Below are 19,184 nucleotides of genomic sequence, written 5' to 3'. Positions count from 1 at the left end.
TAAGAAGAGGATTTATTTTAATAACACATCAATATAACTCCTTCACAAACTGTTCTCTTACTTGAGCTTGTAACATTGAGCAAAAAACCAGAAATGCAAGAAAGAATAAAAGGGTCTATGTGAAAGACCCTTGAACTACTGTGACCATGTACACTTCTGAGTATTCTTTCATCAAAAAAAGCTTCTGAAAAAGACATCATGAGGACTATTTCCTAGCTTTTTCAGTAGAGTAGGGGAAAAGGAGGAGAAATGACACAACAGCCTGTACACATACGTACACAGCACCTGTATAAAACTGAACTTTTTAACAGATCACCTTTACTTGGCTTACTTTGGGATGTGGCATTTAAATTCTGAATATTTGGGGCCCAATCAATTATGATTAAAGATTTATCCCCAAACTCTGATTTATATTTGAGAGGTCAAGATTTCTAAAACTAGAACAACTTTTATATTAAATATAAGTTTCTGAGCTGTTTGCAAGGGAAACTTTGAAGTACAACATACTTGGCACAGAGTGTCTTAGAGGTGTAACTTTCCGGTCATTTGCTTGAATTCCAGATGTCAGATCAATCTGTTTATGGCTATAGGGCACAGAATACAGCCAGGCTTGGGTCCAACAGTTTATGGTCCATCTCAATTAGAAGCAGCAATGAGGCTGTTGAAGAGCTAGAGCCAGCTTTCACATTTTTTGTGGGTGTGATCTTTTTTTTTAATTGGAACATAATTGCTTTACAATGCTGTGTTAGTTTCTGCTGTACAACAACGTGAATTAGCCATATGTATACATATATCCCAGAGAAGGCGATGCAACCCACTCCAGTACTCTTGCCTGGAGAATCCCATGGACAGAGGAGCCTGGTAGGCTCAGTCCATGGGGTCTCGAAAAGTTGGACATGACTGAGTGACTTCACTTTCACTTTTCACTTTCACGCATTGGAGAAGGAAATGGCAACCCACTCCAGTGTTCTTGCCTGGAGAATCCCAGGGACGGGGGAGCCTGGTGGGCTGCCGTCTGTGGGGTTGCACAGAGTCGGACACGACAGAAGTGACTTAGCAGCAGCAGCAGCATACATATATCCCCTCCCTCTTGAGCCTCCTTCCCATACCCCTATTCCACCACTGTCATCACAGAGCATCGAACTGAGGAGCTGAACTTCCTGTGCTATAGAGCAGCTTCCTGCTGGTTAGCGATTTTACACACGGCAGTGTATATATGCCAACGTTACTCTCAATTCCTCCCACAATCACCTTCACCCACTGTGTATTTTACCGTCTATCACCTTTAAAAAGCAAAACCATAACTAATGATTCCACTAACTTCATTAGTTAGTCATGGGGCTCTAGACTATTGGGTAACTATGCTGCTTCCAAAGATTCAACTAAATTCTCAACTGTCTTCCACTAAAGTTTATCACTTGACCAGAAAAAAGAAGATACTATGTTTATTAGCTGTCTTCTTTCAAACTCTTATCAGCAAGGAAAATTCACAATTTACTGTCTTTTTCACAAGAAAGTGTAACTCTTAAAACATACATATGGCAAATGTCCTGTTTTTATCGCTTGGCAAACAACTATCAACTCAGTAAACTTTTTCAAAGACCTGGCATTAAAGTTAACCACTTCATAAAGGTTTAAATCATAACAGATCTTAAACTCATAAGCCAGATAAATAAAAAATAAAAGAATCTGTCAGATAGAGAAGTGCCACCACAGAAGTAAATTTTCATGCCCTGTCCCAAATGATGACAAAAATTATTTTTAAAAGAGATGGGTGTTTCTTAAAAAGGCATATATTAATAGTACAGGGGATAAACCGTAAATTCTCTCACAAAGACAAGTACACATCTTTTTTGTTAGCAGAATGTCTGAATTTTCACTCATCACATCTTAATGAATAGGTACAAAAAAACAACAAAAGGAACAACAAAAATACTGAAATAAACTCCTCAGTACTAGGACCAATTCAAAATTCTTCTTTGAAGAAAAACTGCAGTGTCTGAGATGGCCTGTATTCAGTATTGGATTTGAATTTAGCTGTAACATGTACTAGTTTTGTGGTCTCAGGCAAGTGAGTTAACCTCTATGGGTCTTCTTTGTGAAAAGGGGACACTAATATCTACCACACTAGGGTGTTGTCAAGATTAAATGAACTCCAGGAATAAACTCCAGTACAATTCAGGCACTTTAATTATCTCTGTTCAGGTGGATGAGGAAGACCTCTTTCTGGGATAAAAATACAAGTGAGACCCTGAAGTGTTAAAACGGAATGCCAGCTTGGCCACCTGATAATCTTGTCTCTAAAGCAACTGGATGGTAAATTAGGGCTGCATCCTTTCATTGCCTCATCTGAGAGACAACAAAGATGTACAGATATGCTGAGAAAAAAAGTCCATTATAAAAATACCATTGACCTAAGAGAGCCAAAGAATAATAATGACCCTTTGCCCAGGTTCAAAGGCTCTTAGGAAAGTAAGCTGAGCCAAATGATTACCTTGCCATACCCTAGGTTTCTTCTCTCTCTCTTTTTAAATGCGACTGAAGTCTGCATTAATATTTTGATCTCCAGTGAAATAAAAAGCTCTGAAAAGTACATTAAGTCTGAGCTGTTGTGGAAACAACACAGTGGAACACTTTCGCCCTTTTTAATTCCTTTGTCAAACAGAAACAGCTGATTCTGAATCACCAAGTCAACTCGCAGCTCCATGTATTGTCAACCATCTTTCTGCTGGGTGATTTACACCTCACTAAGAAAGTATGAGAGCTTTAGAGCTGGACCATTTTTTATTTTGAAATAATTTCAAATTATACAGAAACATTGTACTAAGGGTTTCCATTTATCCTAAATCCAAATTTACCAATTATTAACATTTTCCTACTTTTTTCCTCTCTCATATTTTTTCATGAACCATTTGAAAATGAGTTGCAGGCATGATGTCCCCTCACCATTAAATATTTGACTGTGTATTTCCTAAAGAGGACATTTTGTTATATAACCACAGCACAGTTATCAAGGTCAGAAGATTAACACTGATATAATACTATTATCTAATTTATAGCCTTGATTCTAGCTGGGATGCAACTCTGAAATACCTACTAAATGCTTTTTTTGGGGAGGGCATAATCTTTGATCAAGGAATCATTTAGATCAGGGGTCAGCAAACTACAGTTATTTCTAAAAAAGTTGTATTGGAAAACAGCCACACTAATTTATGTATTGTCTCTGGCTGCTTTAGAATTAAACAGGTGAGTTGAGTAGTTCTGAGACTTATCATCTTGCCCACAAAGCTTAAAATATTTCCTATCTGGCCCTTTATAGGAAAAGTGTGCCAAACTATGACTTAATTAATGTGTGTGAATACATACATATATATACACACATAGCCATTATATATTTTTCCACATCAAAAAATTGGAAAAAGTCCAAATGTTTACCAATAAATGATTGGTTAAATAGATCATGGTACATGGACTATCGTGCAGACATAAAAACAATAACATATGTATTGAGATAAAAATATGCCCTTGGTATACTGCTAAGTTGGAAAAAAAGTAGGCTATAAAATATACAATCTCATTTTATTCTTATTTACAGAACCATATACATACCTGTGTGTATATGCTTGTATCTATAAAGTTCTTAAAAGTTATTAGTGGTTTCTCTGGAAAGTAGTAATATGGCTGGCTTTTACAGTTTTATTTATAGCCTTCTCTCTCTTTTTTTTAGTATGGGCAAAAAAAGAAAGCTCATACCAATTTCCAAACATATATCATTTTAATCTTATATAAATTACTAATTTTATTGTTAAAATACACAAATATCCTCCAATTTCACAAATGAGTGTAACAAAAACTAAAACTCTGCTTCATGATACCTACTTCCTCATGCTCAATGGTTTCCTACTTAGACTTGTGACAACATTCTCATACATGTGCTAAGTCACATCAGTCATGTCCAACTTTTTGTGACCCCATGGACTGTGGCCTGCCAGGCTCCTCTGTCCAAGGGATTCTCCAGGCAAGAATACTGCAGTGGGTTGCCATACCTTCCTCCAGGGGATCTTTCCAACCCAGGGATCGAATCTGTATCTCATTGTGGTTCCTGCATTGGCAGGAGGGTTCTTTACCACGAGCACCACCAGGGAAGCCCAAAGTTCTGATCAGTTTACAAAAGATAATCATCAGCTGTGATGAGCAGTAGCTAGTTGATCTCTATCTCTCCTCTAACAGCTTTTAATAACCTTGTAGATGTTTTTAAAAGTAACCATCTGAAACTCTTAATACTATCCCTTCAGGAAGCTATTTCCTTGTCCTCCTCACCTTGTTATAGGAAGGATTTAAAAGGGAAAGGGGGATTTATAAGAATGTACAAAATATCAGATAGCACTAAAAACACTGGTGCAAAAGAGGCAGCATTTGGGTCAAGTTCAATAATAATAGTTACTGTTATAGTTACCATGACACTGGGCTAAGTGTCCAACCGTTACTAGTATTTCTTTCTTAGAATTATGAAATAACTTGTTCACTGGCATAGAACTAGAGTGGAAGAACCAGACTTGAAGCCACCATTCATGGAGATGGCATAGTAATGCAGAACCCCAGCTCTGGAGTCACACTGCCTGGGTATGCAAACTGTCTTACCATCTGCTTAGCTGGATGGTCTGAGTCAGTTACTTTCTCTCTGTGCCTCAGTTTCCTCATACATAAAATGGAGATGATAAAGTGCCTGTCCTCAAGGAGTTGTTATAAGAATTTAATGCATGTGTCTTAAAATCCCAAGAGGCACAGAGAAATCACTGCTATCTTGTTATTGCTCTTAAATACCACCGGACTGAATGAACACATGTGGGCAAGGAGCTGTAATACACTGCAAGATCTCTGATAAAACCTAACACTTTTCTAATCTGTCTATTTCCTAGTTCTGTATCCTGCATCTGAGTGTATGAGTCAGAAAATGAGCTATCTGGCTAAGTGGATTTCTATGGGAAGGTGCTACTGTGCCTTGAACAGAATGTTTCAGTTCATGACAAAGTAAGGACTTAGGGAATCAGTTTTACTTGGACTGCAGTGAACTGGAGAGTTCTTATTTAAAAAAACCCCAAACCAGTGTTTAGGTCTCATTAGTATTATTTCTCAAAGGCTCTTAAAAAGAAAAAATTTAGATTCTTACTATTCTTTTGCAAAACCATTCTGCTTCTTTTTATCCTTAAATAAAGAAATCTAAAAATAGAGTGAAGTGAAGTGAAAGTTGCTCAGTCGTGTCCAGTTCTTTGCGACCCCATGGACTGTATAGTCCATGGAATTCTCCAGGCCAGAATACTGGAGTGGGTAGCCTTTCCCTTCTTCAGAGGATCTGCCCAACCGGTGATCGAACCCAGGTCTCCTGCACTGCAGGCGGATTCTTTACCAGCTGAACCACAAGAGATATTCCAAATAAAGTGTTCAACTTACCAGATATTAAAACTTTGAGGGTGTCCCTGGTGGTCCAGTGGTTGAGACTCTGCACTCCCCATGCAGGGGGGATGGGTTCGATCCCTGATCAGGGAACCAGATCCCACATGCCGCAACTAACTGCATGCTGCCAATTAAGAGCTCACATGTTGCAACTAAGCCCATGCCACAACTAAGACCCAGTGTAGCCAAATAAAGATATAAATATTAAAAAAAAAAAAAAACTTTGAACAACAGCACTGAAAACATTAAAAACAAATGGACACAAAACAATAAAAGCAGCACGTTAAAAAAAAAATTATCTCCGGACTGACCTCTGACCATCACTGTACCCTAACATGTTACAGGGACAGTGATGTGTGCGTACTCAGCACATCCAGAATGAGACCTCTTTTCTCCTCTTCCTTTACCCTCCTCACGGCTCTTGTCTTTCTGATTTTCTCTCTCATTCTCCAAAACCCTCCATTTCCAGTGGTATCTGAGCCACACTGATTCTATTTTCCACATTCACCATTGTTCTGTTTTAGACTTCCATTACCCTTCACCTCTTCTATTTCAAGTCTTTCCCTTGTCAAATCATCCTCGCTTTTACCCATTTGCTGCCAGGTTTAGTGAACATTTTATTACCTACTATATGCCAGATATGGTACTAGGCATTTTAATATACATAATCTCATTTATCTACTGGTTCAGTTGGTAAAGAATCTGTCTGCAATTGCAAGAAACCTGGGTTCGATCCCCGGGTAGCTAAGTTCCCCTGGAGAAGGAAATGGTAACCCACTTCAGTATTCTTGCCTGGAGAATCCCACAGACAGAGGAGCTGGGCAGCCTACAGTCCATGGGATCACAAAGAGTTGGAAACGACTGAGCAGTATTTGAGAGACAAAATACTTGTGAATGAGATAGGTTTGGGGACTCTAAGATCCTCCTGCCAATAAGTGAAACAGCTAAGACTCAAAGTGAGAGCCAAGTCTGTTTAAATCAAGATTGCGCTGACATCAGTTTCATTCTAAAAGCCTCCGTAACTGCTGTCTGGGAGTTAAGTCAAATTTAACATGATCCCACTGCTTTTACTCTTGTTTTGCATGATCTACCTGCATTACCAAATTCTTTAGCCTCAATGGATGACTCAATGCATGCTCACTCACTCAGTTGCTTCAGCTGTGTCCAACTCTCTGTGACCCTATGGACTGTAACCCACAAGGCTCCTCTGTCCATGGGATTCTCCCATGAATACTCGGAGTGGGTTGCAAGAACACTGGAGTGGATTGCCATGCTCTCCTCCAGGGGATCTTCCTGATCCAGGGATTGAACCAAGTCTTTTTATGTCTCCTGCAGTGGCAGGCGGGTTTTTCTTTTTTTTTTTTTTAACCACTGTGCTATCTGGGAAGCCCCCAATGTATCCTGCTGCTGCTGCTGCTGCTAAGTCGCTTCAGTCGTGTCCAACTCTGTGCGACCCCATAGACGGCAGCCCACCAGGCTCTGCCGTCCCTGGGATTCTCCAGGCAAGAACACTGGAGTGGGTTGCCATTTCCTTCTCCACAATGTATCCTAAACATGCTCAAACATTCATACTATTTATTTGAATTTACCCCATGTTTTCCACCCTTAAATGCCCTCCCTATTACATTTCAAAATCCTACATATACTGTGAGGCTTGGCTCAAATGTCACCTGAAAATATTCTTTCCTGGTTTTCCCAAAAGAAAGCTATCTACCCTCCAATGGAACCTTATCATGAAACTCTCTTAGAGCACTCATGTGCTAACAGGAATATTGATGCTCATCATGCTGTTGTTGTTCAGTTGCTAAGTCGCATCCGACTCTTTGTGACCTCATGGACTGCAGCAACCAGGCTCCCCTGTCCTTCACTATCTTCTAGAGTTTGCTCAAATTCATGTCCATTAAGTCAGTGATGATATCTAACCATGTCATTCTCTGCTGCCCCCTTCTCTTTTTGCCTTCCATCTTTCCTAGCATCAGGGTCTTTCCCAATGAGTCGGCTCTTTGCACCAGGTGGCTAAAGTACTGGAGCTTTAGCATCAGTCCTTCCAATGAACGTTCAGGTATGCTCATTATATTGCTGATCTTATTTCCTCCTCCTTGAAGGAAAGGACCACATTCTCATCGCCTTGCACCTCATGCTCAGTTTCCTCTTTCTCATACTCAATGCTTTATACTGACTTGATTTGGAGATACTTCTGTATTTTAACCTAAGTTCTATTCTTTTCACAGGACTTCACAATCATATTAAACACAGAAAACATGAGACAGAAAACTGCATCCTTCATTTCTAACCAAGATGAACTTAAGAGTGGAAATGCTAAATAGGATTTACTCCTAAAGCTCAAAGGTATTTAGTTTATTTAAGAAGCCAAATTACAGAGGGTTATATATGGTTAAAATTTTTGAGTCCCTATTGAATTCATAAATATTATAAAATGGAACTAAAGCAGAGTTTTCATAAAAACTGACATTTTCAAAAAAGCTTTATTTGTTTTAATCTTTCTCTCCCTTTCAACAAGATTAAGACTGTAAATGGCAAATGGTTAAACAGGAGCACCAAAAAATACCATCTGCAAGGCATCTGGCCTTAAACAAACACACCAAAATGCCAACGCTGAAGTATCTAGCTTAATGTGCTTATAAATTTGTCTCTGATGTTACTTAAAATCACAGTTCTTTAGGGAGCTCTTTTCGACAGTTTGTGTGTACACACAATTCATGGACGAATACTATTCAGCATGAACTTCTAAAACTCTCCAAAACTAAGAAAGAAGTGAGGCAAGTAAAATTTTAGGTCGCAGTCATTTTATTTCAGGATATGTTGAATTACACACGTTGGGTAAGAAGTTCTGATATTTTCAATAATGCCATTATGCTTTTATGTGCCACATGTGTAAATTCCTCACTCTAAAAACTAGGCCTCTTGAATACTGAGCCGTAAATCTCATTTTGTGGTTATCCTTAACCTAAATATTTTTATTTGCTTAAAACATACATCAGAGATAGACTTGAAGGGAGAAAGGGGACAGAAATGTGACTAAGCCATGCTGAAAGTTTGGAAGAAACACTGTGGGATCTAAATTTTACTAGCCTTACTTCCCTTTAAGTTGTGGAGAGTTTTAGAAGCTCTTGCTGAACATAGGGAGGAATTATAATATTATTAGCAGAGGCTAGAGGCTGGAGCATCAGGCAGATTTTTCCACCAGAAGGTACAAGTGTAGTGAGTTTGTGTCCTGTGAGAAGTATGGAGCCATGAAGGCCACCAATCCTCCTCGTCCCCTCCCAGGACATGCCAGGAATTCTAATAGGAGTAGGACACATAGCGTAAATAGAACAGAATAAATTTGTGCTCCTGCAAGGTCTACCAGCAAGTACGCAGTGTGCAGTATTACCAAAGACCTTTTAAGCACCCTTCTTTTAGCATTTATCATCTTATTATCATCAGGGCTATGAGATTGCCTTCACAGACCTATAGACTTAGTTCCTTGACTCCGTAAATTTGATCATTCTATTGTTTACTTTTTATATTTATATTCTTCCATTAATCATTTGCCCACATTTGTCTTTTCAGCTGAAGAACATTAATTTTTTCTCATCCATTTATCTTTATATGGCTACCTCACTTCCATGTAAACTTTAGTTCTTTCTCCCTAGCTTATCTAGCAAATATAAATTTGTAGTATTATAGAAAACAGAAATGTACAAACAACTTATTCTGAGAATTTCATAGCTTTAAAATAAGCATATTCACTTTGTGACACTCACTCTAATGAAAAGCTGTCTTGTTTTGGAGATACAATGATATAACTGTCTATTTCCTTAGGGAACCTAGATTTCACATATTTGAGGCACAGTTTGGAATTCTTTCTTACACATTTGTCCTGAGAGTGCATTCTCAATTTTGTACCTCTTAACAGGGCACATTCTAGAAGTTTAATGATATGTGCAAGGCTGAGTTGCTTTCTCTACATTTGTGTTGTTGGATATGGTCACATGTGGTTGAGCACGTGAAATGTGGCTAGGATGAATTGTGATCTGTTGTAATTGTAAAATACGCACCACATTTCAAAGACTATAAAAAATCAGTCTCCTTAAATTTTATGTTATGCGGAAATGACAATGTTTTAGGTTTATGGGTCCAATAAAAGATTACTAAAATTGTTTACTGGCTAATTTCTACTTTGTCAAACGTGACTACAAGAACATTTAAAATTACTTAAGTGGCACACATTTTATTTCTATTGGAGAGTGCTATTTTATTTTAGAGTGTTTGTGAAAACTCATCAAAGTCCTGAACTCAATCATCCAGGATGTTACATCTGGTCATTTTTACCCTGTTTCCCCTTATCCTTAAGGCAAATCTGTGACAAAATATTCTCCTAGTAATTAGATGATTTGGGAACCTACAGTATGGATATTCATCAAAAGCTTTTTGAAAGTTGAGAATACATTTACTATTTCCATTCCTTTTACATGTTTAACATCTTCACACTAGACAGGAAAGATCTCCATATACATTGATTTTCTCCCAAATGACTAGCTTCCTTCTCCAAATGCTTCTGGGCCTAACCTTCACTCTGGAAGTAGAGGAAGAATCATTCAGTTCAGTTGCTCAGTCGTGTTCGACTCTTTGCGTCTCCATGGATTGCAGCACACCAGGCGTCCCTGTCCATCACCAACTCCCGGAATTTCTTCAAACTCATGTCAACAGAGTTGGTGATGCCATCCAACCATCTCATCCTTTGTCATCCACTTTTCCTCCCTCCTTCAATCTTTCCCAGCATCAGGGTCTTTTCTAATGAGTCAATTCTTCGCATCAGGTGGCCAAAGTATTGGAGTTTAAGCTTCAACATCAGTCCTTCCAATGAATATTCAGGACTGATTTCCTTTAGGATGGACTGGTTGGATCTCCTTGCTGTCCAACGGACTCTCAAGAGTCTTCTCCAACACCACAGTTGAAAAGCATCAATTCTTCAGTGCTCAGTTTTCTTTACAGTTCAACTCTCACATCTGCACATGACTACTGGAAAAACCATAGTCTTGACTAGATGGACCTTTGTTGGCAAAGTAATGTCTCTGCTTTTTAATATGCTGTCTAGGTTGATCATTACTTTTCTTCCAAGGAGTAAGACTCTTAATTTCATGGCTGCAGTCACCATCTGCAGTGATTTTGGAGCCCCTCAAAGTAAGGTCTAGGACAGTTTCCCCATCTATTTGCCATAAAGTGATGGGACCAGATCCCATGATTTTCGTTTTCTGAATGGTGAGTTTTAAGCCAATTTTTTCACTCTCCTCTTTCACTTTCATCAAGAGGCTCTTTAGTGCTTCTTCACTTTCTGCCATAAGGGTGGTATCATCTGCATATCTGAGGTTATTGATGTCTCTCCCACCAATCTTAATTCCAGCTGGTGCTTCATCCAGCCCAGCGTTTCTCATGATGTACTCTGCATATAAGTTAAATAAGCAGGGTGACAATATACAGCCTTGACATACTCCTTTCCCTATTTGGAACCAGTCTGTTGTTCCACGTTCAGTTCTAACTATTGCTTCCTGACCTGCATACAGATTTCTCAAGAGCCAGATCAGGTGGTCTGGTATTCCCATCTCTTTCAGAATTTTCCATAGTTTATTGTGATCCACACAGTCAAAGGCTTTGGCATAGTCAATAAAGCAGAAATAGATGTTTTTCTGGAACTCTCTTGCTTTTCCAATAATCCAACAGATGTTGGCAATTTGATCTCTGGTTCCTCTGCGTTTTCTAAATCCAGCTTGAGTATCTGTAAGTTCACAGTTCACGTACTGCTGAAGTCCGGCTTGGAGAAATTTGAGCATTACTTTACTAGCGTGTGAGATGAGTGCAACTGTGCAGTAGTTTGAGCATTCCTTGGCACTGCCTTTCTTTGGGATTGGAATGAATACTGACCGTTTCCAGTCCTGTGGCCACTGCTGAGATTTCCAAATTTGCTGGCATATTGAGTGCAGCACTTTCACAGCATCATCTTTTAGGATTTGAAATAGCTCAACTGGTATTCCATCACCTCCACTAGCTTTGTTCGTAGTGATGCTTCCTAAGGCCCACTTGACTTCACATTCCAGGATGTCTGGCTCTAGGTGAGTGATCACACCTTTGTGGTTATCTGAGTCATGAAGATCTTTTTTGTACAGTTCTTCTGTGTATTCTTGCCACCACTTCTTAATCTTATGCTTCTGTTCAGTTCAGTTCAGTTCAATCACTCAGTCATGTCCGACTCTTTGTGACCCCATGACTAATAGCACGCCAGGCCTCCCTGTCCATCACCAACTCCCGGAGTTCACTCAAACTCATGTCCATTGAGTTGGTGATGCCATCCAGCCATCTCATCCTCTGTCATCCCCTTCTCCTCCTGCCCCCAATCCCTCCCAGTATCAGGGTCTTTTCCAATCAGTCAACACTTCACATGAGGTGGCCAAAGTATTGGAGTCTCAGCTTCAGCATCAGTCCTTCCAATGAACACCCAGGACTGATCTCCTTTAGGATGGACTGGTTGGATCTCCTTGCTTCTGTTAGGTCCATACATTTCTGTCCTTTATTGTGCCCATCTTTGCATGAAATGTTCCCTTGGTATCTCTAATTTTCTTGAAGAGATCTCTAGTTTTCCCATTCTATTGCTTTCCTCTATTTCTTTGCACTGATCACTGAGGAAGGCTTTCTTATCTCTCCTTGCTCTTCTTTGAAACTGTGCTATCAAATGGGTATATCTTTCCTTCTCTCCTTTGTTTTTTGCTTCTCTTCTTTTCATAGCTATTTGTAAGGCCTCCTCAGACAGCCATTTTGCTTTTTTGCATTTCTTTTTCTTGGAGATAGTCTTGATCACTGTCTCCTGTATAATGTCACAAACTTCCATCCATAGTTCTTCAGGCACTGTATCAGATTTAATCCCTTGAATCTATTTGTCACTTCCACTGTATAATCGTAAGGGATTTGATTCAGGTCATACCTGAATGGTCTAGTGGTTTTCCCTACTTTCTTCAATTTAAGTCTGAATTTGGCATTTAGGAGTTCATGATCTGAGCCACAGTCAGCTCCCGGTCTTGTTTTTGCTGACTGTATAGAGCCTCTCCATCTTTGGCTGCAAATAATATAATCTGATATCAGTGTTGACCATCTGGTGATATCCATGTGTAGAGTCTTCTCTTGTGTTGTCAGAAGAGGAAGTTTGCTATGACCAGTGGGTTCTCTTGGCAAAACTCTATTAGCCTTTGCCCTGCTTCATTCTGTACTCCAAGGCCAAATTTGCCTGTTACTCCAGGTATCCCTTAACTTCCTACTTTTGCATTCCAGTCCCCCATGATAAAAAAGGACATCTTTTTTGGGTGTTAGATCTAAAAGGTCTTGAAGGTCTTCATAGAATTGTTCAACTTCAGCTTCTTCAGCATTACTACTCAGGGGACAGACTTGGATAACCGTGATATTGAATGGTTTGCCTTGGAAACGAACAGAGATCATTCTGTTGTTTTTGAGATTACATCCAAGTACTGCATTTTGGGCTCTTTTGTTGACTATGATGGCTACTCCATTTCTTCTAAGGGATTCTTGCCCATAGTAGTAGATATAATGGGCGTCTGAGTTAAATTCACCCATTCCAGTCCATCTTAGTTCACTGATTCCTAGAATGTTGACGTTCACTCTCACCATCTCCTGTTTGACCACTTTTAATTTGCGTTGATTCATGGAACTAACATTCCAGATTCCTATGCAATATTGCTCTTTACAGCATTGGACTTTGCTTCTATCACCAGTCACATCCCCAACTGGGTGTTGTTTTTGCTTTGGCTCTGTCTCTTCATTCTTTCTTGAGATATTTCTCCACTGATCTCCAGTAGCAGACTCATTGGACTCTATATTAAGGCAGATTATCAAGCTCGATCTTTGGCAATTAAACATGGCTGACCTTATTATGAAGGCTCTTCCACTCAATTTCCATCTCCCCACAGTCTCAAAGCTCTCCTTGCCTCTGGTCTAAAATAATCCCACTAACACCACTCCCAAACTGTCTCCTAATTATCAGACTACCACACATAGTCTAATTTTTGTTAAGAGGTAGTAGGATTTGAGGGAACAAGAACAGATCCTATGGGCAAAAACACTTTGGTTCTTTATATATGGTAAAAGAATCTAGTATTTCGTAGACTCTTAAGTATTATTTATGTGACATATTTGGTTTACATGTTTCTTTTCCTACACTGACAGTTCTTAGAAAGTAGGCATCATCTCATCAAATGTTTCTCTAATTCTAGTCAAAGTCAAAGTTGCTCAGTCGTGTCCAACTTTTTGAGACCCTATGGACTATACAGTCCATGGAATTCTCTAGGCCAGAATACTGGAGTGGGTAGCCTATTCCTTCTCCAGTGGATCTTCTTGACCTAGGAATCAAACTGGGGGTCTAATTCTGAGGGTACGTTAAAAGAAAATGGAAGGGAATCTGATATAAATTATTTCTCCCTCAGAATCAAATCCTTTCAAAAAATGAGGTTTTGATAGGGAAGCGGTAGTAGAGAGAAGGAAAAGTACCAATCAAGTAAAACAAAAAGATAAAAGTCTAGATTCTAGATGACTTCTTCTGACTTCATGATTTTGGAGGTGCCTGATCCTATCTAAAGCCCTTCTTAGAGCAGTGGCCAGTTTCAAGTTGCCAGCTGACAACACATAACCCTCTAAAAGGAATACATTCGTTCTGGTTAAGAGTTTCAAATTATTACTTATGGACTCTCCCCCAAGTGGTTAGCCGAACGCTTTACAGGAATTTATTACTTCTTATTTTTCAGACAAATCTGAAATGTCATGACATCTCCTAATGTCTTTAACGGTTCTCTCTGGCATCTACATACTGGGCTACATAAGTGCTTAATAAGACATTAAGTGCTTTTGCTTTTCATACTGAACACGTGACTGTAACAGTAGCTCTCTTTTGTCCACCTACTATATATCCAGAGAAGATTCCGTGCTAATTCTTCATCACCTCAAAGGAAATCGATATTCTTTCTTCCTGTTTGATAGTAACATATTTATGTGGATGGACTGCCTTAACAGTTATTTAGATTTTTAGCCTTCTATATCTAATTAGAGAAGGGAAAACTTAAATCTTACAAGGGACAATTGCTATAAAGGGTCTCCGGGCACAGTCTGGTTGGCTGGAAGGAGAGGGAATAGGGCTAGTATCAAAAATGTACATTAAAAAGCTTGTTTTTCAAAATTAAAACTCCTTTTATATTTTTATTCAAAATGGAGAACAAGGGAAAGCTAGACTGAACAGCCGGGTGCCAAAAGGCCCACACTGCTTTTCCCTCAACCCCGGAATTTCCACATTCAGAGGTTCCACAGCTCATTTTCATGGTGCCTTCTCTTCTCCCCAAATTGGCCTCAAGAATTTCACGTTGCACCAAGAATAAAACAATGTTTGAAGACTCCAGTGGCAGTTTGGATAACTGATGGAAGAGAAGACATGGATGGCACAGACAGGATAGCTGAGAGAGAGTAAAAGAGCATTTACAGATAACCTATCTTATGTCCAGCAGTAAGGGTAAAGCGGAGAAGGCAATGGTACCCCACTCCAGTACTCTTGCCTGGAAAATCCCATGGATGGAGGAGCCTGGTAGGCTGCAGTCCATGGGGTCGCTAAGAGTCAGACACGACTGAGCGACTTCACTTTCACTTTTCACTTTCATGCATTGGAGAAGGAAATGGCAACCCACTCCAGTGTTCCTGCCTGGAGAATCCCAGAGACAGAGGAGCCTAGTGGGCTGCCGTCCATGGGGCTGCACAGAGTCAGACACGACTGAAATGACTTAGCAGCAGCAGCAGCAAGGGTAAAGCAAGTGGGTGGTCAAGGATGACTGAACTCCAATTCTGGGAGGGTAGCACTCAAGATCGCTCCTTCTTTAAAACCATGTGTGTCTAAGCGACATTTATGAGATCTGTTTGCTTTACCATGCACACAATAATGACTGTGATCAATATGTTTAATATGTGTATATGTTAAGTTGCTTCAGTCATGTCTGACTCTTTGCAACCCTATGGACCATAGCCTGCTTAGCTCCTCTGTCCATGGGATTCTGCAGGCAAGAATACCGGGGTGGGTTGCCATGCCCTTCTCCCGGGGATCTTCCCGACCCAGGGATCGAACCAGTGTGCCTTAGGTTTCCTGCACTGGCAGGTGGGTTCTTTATCACTAGCACCACCTGCGAAGTCCCATGTTTAATAGATGTCAGGTTAACCGTATTGTCAATAGAGCTGAGCTATACTGTTGTCTTCATCGCTTCCTACTGAAATATCATCGCCTGAAACTTTTTTAAAATCTGAAACCTCCTTAAATTTGTTCCTTAGTAAAAAAGCAAACTATCATCACCAAACCTGTATAGTGCAACAGACTGAAATAAATCATAAAGTGTCCTGTCTCTTTTGTGCAAGTAAATAAATTTTTAGTGCTAGTCGTGTCCGACACTGTCATCACTTGCAAGATGATCCTGTAATTTATGTTTAAGCCTAATTTCCAATTTATTCCTCATTCTATCTCATGAGGAATCTTTACTTATTATTTTTAAAGAACAAACACTACCATAGAGAACTTCATTTACCCTATGAGCTCTTTTATTGTGCAAATAAGCTAACAAACGGCACCAAACTGAGTGTCTGAGTTTGATCCAAACTTTCCTCAGATTTCTAATAAGGTAGAAAGTAGGTTCTATGCAGGGTATTTATTAAATTATTCTTTTCAATTATTCTCTGACATCCCAATTTAAGAAGAATTTCACAAGACAATTAAGTTCTTTTCTTGCTTAAGCCACTAGTCATTAGATTTAGCTAGGCCTTACAGCTATTGCATTACAACTGTTCCACTTCTACTCCCAGCTCCAACATCTGTGCAAATACCACAAATTCAAAACGTTCCATTTATTATTGATCTTACCCAACTTAAGAGCATAAGGTACATTACACTTTTAAAAAGGTTTGAAAAACTCAAAGGCGTATTTAAAACATGTAATTAAGTTTCTTTCAAATACTTTTTTTAGCACACTTATTTTGAAATGATAGACTTTTTTCTAGCCAAATTTGCAATGTATCTCAAATTATCAAATCCTATTCTGTAATGCTTTATGTAGTCTTGAGAAACACTGTGATTCTCCTCCCTAGAGTTATTAAATTCAGACACATGTGATTTAATGCCTGCAGACACTTCAGTGCTGCTGCCATTTTTGACACCAGATGTAATTACTAACCTAGAATTCCATCCCCAAAACTACCTATGACATATGCTAAGATCTAAAATTATGACTCAAGATTAAAGTCTCAGTAACCTTTGCTACAAAATATTAAAGCTGTCTAATCTCATATCTTTGCAAGTATAATAAAGGAAACTGAAAATGCCAACAGCAATGGCAAATTAGGACCCTTTCATATCTAGACAAAACAATGCTGGTTTTCACATATTTATTTATTTGAGAACAAACTGTAAACCTGGCTATTTTCTCTGAGAAGTTGCTTCAGATTGTTTGAGATGTAACAAAGGAAAGGTGGCATGAACAACCACAAGAGAAAGGGGAGGTTTTCCTATAAAAAACTATTTTGACCCTGTCACTCAGTTCAGTTCAGTTCAGTCGTTCAGTCGTGCCCAGCTCTTTGCAGCCCTATGGACTGCATTCCCATGTCCCAAATCCTATGCTCCCAATTACTTTCACATATTCAAACTCCGGGGGTCAGCCCATCCTCCCTTTTCAGCTTTATTTCTCCCTCCTTTCCCATACTCTTTGAAATTACTCTGTTCCAAAAGAATTTCACAGTGCTCGACTTTTTTACATAAGAACGTTCACAACAATTACTACACAGAGAGGCTGGCAACAATTCAAAAGCCAAAGGGACATCTATAAAAATACCACATACCCGTTAAAAGTCAAAATTTTTGAAAGCATGGTAATATGTTTACATACCTGTTTAAAAAATTGAGAACTGTCTTTTTTAAAATGCTATGAAGAATAACAGATTATTCTAGAGATTCCAAAAAGTACCTTTACTACTACTGTGAAACAGCTAGGTAGTACAGTTCAAAAGTACTTATTCACCAGTATAATGAAGACAAAAGAGAGAGCTTTCTTAAATACTGGCTAAAAATTAATAATCACAGGATTAGTTATACCGCCACCAAGAGTTAAATGTGAACAGCTAAATATCTAACTTATTAAACACAACTTTAAAAACACAATAATTTATTCCTGCAAAAAACTACTGATGTACTAAACAGATCTTACCTTAAAACAGACTAAAAGTAACTTTGGAGAGGTCTGGGGTTCCAAAAGCACTCTTGGAATTTTATTATTACTAAATCCATAATATCTCAGTATATGCAGTAAACTAAATAAACCTTTTTTTTTTTTTTTCACAGTCTGAGGGTCCCTTTAGGACACTGACTTTTTTTTCTTCTCTATTTCAGCCATAAAATTCTGGTATTCTATTTTCATTGTGTAACTTCATGGGCTTAATGAAATTTTGTAGACAATATCTTGAATAAATGCTCTAAAATCTTTAATAGACTACTAGATTCATGCAAAGTCCAAGAAGCAAGACATAACTGCTACTAAAACTGCTATGCAGAACATTCAAAAACACCAACTCAACTTTGAAAACAAATTAGCTAATAACTAGTGACAATTTTTACTCATTTATGAACCCAAAGAACACAGACAAGTCCAAATAAAACATAATGAGATTAAAGCACTGTTGTTGTTTTTTTTAATTATAGCACTTAAAATATTTTTTAAATGCTTTTACAGTTTTTTCAAACTCTTTGCAATTTAAGTGACAGCTTCTTTTGAGAGAGATCAAAAAAGGAACCAGAACTCCAAGTCCTTCACACACCAAAAGTTAGGTCCCAAATCCATTCTCTTCTTTCCATTTCCTTGGCTACCACCTAGTTAAAGTAGCCAATGCCTCCCCTAAATGCCTCTTAACTGATCTGATCTCTCTGCAGGTTTACCCCGTCCTCTTGTAATTCTTTCTCTGTGCAGGCAGATGAGTATCAAACCTGTCCCGTAGGACAGCACAACAAAAACAGGATCTCTTGTCTTGAGAGACAAAAGACTGTTTTCCCAGCAGCTAACACAGTGCCTGGTACCAAGTAAGTGCTCACAACATATCCGATGAATGAGTGAATGAATGCTCTGAATGTACATACTTTTCAATGTTTTCAGAATTATTTCCCTCTGATCCCACAACTATGAAACAACTGAAGTTATAAAAAGAAAATTAGTCAGACAAGGTTTTTGATGCAAGTAAGCAATTAATATTATAGTTTTACGTGACTCACTTTATTATGGATACATTACAACAAAACAAATAAGAGCTGTTCATAATTATTTGCAAATGACTAAAAATAACTCAAGGATACAGAAATATTAAAAAAACACTTATAGAATATAAACTTTATACAGATGTAAAACTAAGCAAATATATCTTACCGTCTTAATAGAACTCCTTTGCTTTTCTTCCCAAACACCAGTACTCAGTTCAAGTGTGCAATGAATATTTGCTTCAGTGTCATATGATCCAAAAATAAGTAATCTGAAGTATAAAATAAAATATAGGGACTATTATACCAATTATATGTATTAAACTTTTTCTTCCTGATCATTATACCAAAAACTAATAAATTACTCTGTTAACAGAGGAAAAAATTTAATTAAACACTTGGTACATGC

General features: G+C 38.6%; 1 protein-coding gene across 1 annotated transcript in view; it reads right to left on the bottom strand.

Annotated features, from left to right (window-relative positions):
• Window positions 1-19,184, bottom strand: part of PDZD8 (PDZ domain containing 8) — a 77,336-nt gene that overhangs the window by 16,361 nt on the left and 41,791 nt on the right. The window contains exon 3 of the mRNA XM_013975244.2: window positions 18,945-19,047. Within this exon, the coding sequence (XP_013830698.2) occupies window positions 18,945-19,047 (103 nt within the window). The remainder of the gene's footprint in view (window positions 1-18,944; window positions 19,048-19,184) is intronic.

The sequence above is a fragment of the Capra hircus genome, chromosome 26, assembly GCF_001704415.2.
Source record: "Capra hircus breed San Clemente chromosome 26, ASM170441v1, whole genome shotgun sequence".
Classification (NCBI taxonomy): Eukaryota; Metazoa; Chordata; class Mammalia; order Artiodactyla; family Bovidae; genus Capra; species Capra hircus.
This window is presented reverse-complemented; position numbering and strand designations above follow the sequence as displayed.